Source organism: Lactuca serriola, chromosome 6 (assembly GCF_051521515.1).
Source record: "Lactuca serriola cultivar US96UC23 chromosome 6, Lser_US96UC23_V15, whole genome shotgun sequence".
NCBI classification, from domain to species: domain Eukaryota; kingdom Viridiplantae; phylum Streptophyta; class Magnoliopsida; order Asterales; family Asteraceae; genus Lactuca; species Lactuca serriola.
The window spans coordinates 43,258,404-43,262,168 of record NC_136413.1 but is presented as its reverse complement, the minus strand read 5'-3'; the positions used below and the strand labels follow the sequence as shown (position 1 = coordinate 43,262,168).

The following is a 3,765-nucleotide window of genomic DNA, read 5'->3' as shown; positions in this document are numbered from 1 at the left end:
TCAACTAGCTTTTGTGGATCATCAAACCTAATATAAGTTTTAATTACTCATAATTTCATTTTGGGGGAAAATACAAATCTAACCATAATTGCTAATTACTTATTAAATAATAGCAAAAAAAAACCTCTTAGCCAAAATAGTCCACAAAAGAGTAGTCAACCTATAGTTGACTACGGTCAACTGTTGTTAACTACTCTTTTGTGGTGGTAATTCGTCTACTATTTCATGTTTTGTACAAAAAAAATTTCATTTCAAAGATTCAAAAACCGTAGGTTTTTTAAAACCTATGATTTTTTTTAAAAGTCTACTGTTTTGAATTCTAAAAAAAAATTAACAAAATAATTTTTAAAATAATTCTATATCTTATAAACACTCTTTTTTTCCCTTCACCTTATATTTCATATGATTTTAACCCTAGATCTCAATAAGGTATGACAAAACTTGATACCATTGAAATAGAAACCTCTTGGGAAAGTAATATATTAATATAATTTATTTTTTAATATTAAGGTATAATAGATTGTATATTTTTATAAAATAAATTATTAAAAATTGGATAATCGACTACATATCAGAAGTAATATTCAAACTTTTATGAAATGATCTTTCGGGGAAAAAAACTTTTATTAAATAATGCTTAACTCTTCAGATACAAATCAGACGTTCGGAAATAATTGAGTTCTAGCTAGGGATGAGAATGGGTCGGTTTTTGGCTAAACTCAAACCAAACCGTAGAAACTTGGTTTTTCGGTTTTTAAACCCATATAGGTTTGGTTTTTGCATGGTTCGGTTTTTCGATTTTCCGGGTTGGGTTTGTGGGTTTTCAGTTTTAAACCATGGGTTTATGACTTATGAGCTCCTTTTTTTATTGTTTTTGGGTTAAAACCCAATGAAAGTACGTTGCAATAAATAGTATTGTATCTACTTTAAATATATACTAAAATAAAGATTACGCATTCTAGTATTCTAAAAGCATAAAAGAGTTCAAAAGATCAAAGTTTAACACCATTAATAGTTTATGAAAAATAAACATAAATTAATAAAGGGATAATTACCTATTCTTAATTAGACAAATTGGAGTAGATAGCTTCAGTCGGTCGCCTCCAAGATAAAAGATTAAACGGAAAGAGCCAAGGATTCGGGTCAATACATGAGTGACAAACGGCCGATGCGACTGTGAAGGACGAAAAGGAAAAGAGAACAAGAATTGACTTTTAGGGATTTAAGTCGATACATATTAGTCTATTTGATAATAGATATCGTAACTATTAATTATTGGGTCATTAATATTCAATAACCGTTAGGCCATTACGTATTTCATTTTTATTATATATTTTTAAAATTCAGTATGTAATATTAGGTATAATAAATATTAAATTTTTTTAAACATAATAAATAATATACATGTGGGTCGGTTCGGTTTTTATGAGCGGTTGTATACATCAAAACCGAACCAAACCGTTATTTTTCGGTTTTTGTAAAATTCAAACCTAAATCGTCGGTTATTGCTTTGGTTTCGGTTTTTCGGTTTCGGTTATATCGGTTTTTTTCGGTTTTTTGGTTCGGTTTTTGCTCGTCCCTAGTTCTAGCCAATTCGATTTCTTTTTAACACAATTTTTATGCTTACACATTTAATTCGAATATATTCTTTTAATAATTATGAATTCTCCTAATAATTATGAACTGGAATTGCCCCATTTACAAGGTTACAAACCCTTTGATGCTCAATGTACAACTAGATTTTACGCGCAACGACTAATGTTAAACGTGTATTGTGTTAAACATAATATTTTAAAAATAACAATTTACAACCTACCGTACATTGGTTGATAAATGATAATATTTGAATGATCTAACAATGCTTTTAGGTAGCCAATTGTGCACATGGGCTTAAAGTATCTAAAACATAAAAGTTGGTTTATCCATCCATTTGCTAATAAAGTGTTGATATGAAGCCTCACAATGTCACTAAGCATTTCATTTTTCATATTATAATATGATCAAATGGTATTTTAAAATGTGATGTTTATTAATAACTCATACTTTTAAATTAAGATAATGTCTCTTCAATTGGAATCTTAATAAGATCATAAGACAAATGTGATGCCAATTAGTTCAGTGGGTAATGTGGGTAGTGACTGATCTTGATATAATTATTGTTAACTTTTATTTATATAAATATCATTTTAAATTTTAATCTCAAATTATATTTCGCAACCCCATTCCGAATGAACAGAAGGCTATTATGATAGCTATTAGTCCCCACTATGGACGTCCAAGAAACTACCTGAAAGTTGTCGAACTTGTTTTTCCTTCTATCATATATATCATGCTTTTGGGTGTTATCATGTGACGAGGTTTTTAGATATTTTGAAAAGTTATACCTTACACTTTAAAGAACATACTTTGAGATTAACACTTATTTGTTATTTTCATTTGAATTGTTTGAACTTAATTTACATATTGCTTTAATATATATATATATATATATATATATATATATATATATATATATATATATATATATATATATATGTATATATATATATATAATTTAAAAGGCAACATATATTAAACAGAGCAAAACCCCGGCCAGGAACTAGGGCGCTAAAAAAAGAATTACATGGGATTGATCATTATTTTAGGAGATAAAATCCATAGACTCCTATCTATCTCCACTCTGTTGGCCCTACTATTAATCCAAATGAAAGACTCCTTTTGGATTTGGATGAAAATATTCTCCGCCTTCTTAGAACACTTCTTAAAAGTTGTTTCGTTTCGATTTCTCCACAGGCCACACAAGGTGGCTATCCCAATAGAAATCAAAGCCAATTTTTGTTCATTATTATGCGCCTCAGCCTCCTGCCAAGTAAAAACGTCCTCCACATTCTTCAACTCCTTATTATTGAGACCCCACCAAAGCTTCACTTTTCCCCAAACCTCTATAGCCATCTCATAATCTAAAAATGAGTGAGCAATTGTTTCCTCTTTAGATTTACAGATATCACAAGTCATAGGATTCTGATTCATACTCATCTTCTCCGGCCTCTCCTTCACAGCTATCCTCCCCATAAAAAGTCTCCAAATAAATATGTTATGCTTTTTTGGAATCCATTTGCACCATCTGTTAATACCAATCATCTGTTATATATATATATATATATATATATATATATATATATATATATATATATATATATATATATATAGAGAGAGAGAGAGAGAGAGAGAGAGATAAATGTTCAATAGAGAACCATAATTATTGGTTCTCTAGTGAGCCAATTTTTTTTCAAGTTTTAGAGCTTATTATTTATCGGAAAAAAACTAAAAATTTCTAAATTAATAACTTCACATTGTGAATGCTAAAAAAATAAATTATAAATTTTTCGAGTTCACCGTGTGAATTCAGATTCACATTATCAATCTGCATAAATTCACACTGTGAATTTAATGATTTTTTTTATCGAATTTGATATCATTGGAAAAAGGATAAAAATTTATGAATTTCTATATTTTTAGGTATTTTTTAATAAAAAAAACTCTAATATTGAAAAAAAGATTGGTTCCTTGGTTAATTATGGTTCTCTATTGAACCTCACCTTATATATATATATATATATATATATATATATATATATATATATATATATATATATATATACTAGTTTATAACCCGTGGAAACCACAGTTACAAAATTAATTAAATATTCATAGTAAAAAATTCAAAATTATTAATTGATTATTTTGTATAAAATTTTAAATACA

The 3,765-nt window shown here is 27.9% G+C and overlaps 1 protein-coding gene across 1 annotated transcript; it reads right to left on the bottom strand.

Moving 5' to 3' along the window:
- Positions 1-2,619: 2,619 nt before the first annotated feature.
- On the bottom strand, positions 2,620-3,072 carry LOC145059697 (uncharacterized). Its single transcript, XM_079007504.1, has one exon. The coding sequence runs from the start codon at positions 3,070-3,072 to the stop codon at positions 2,620-2,622; it is 453 nt and encodes a 150-aa protein (XP_078863630.1).
- Positions 3,073-3,765: the final 693 nt, after the last annotated feature.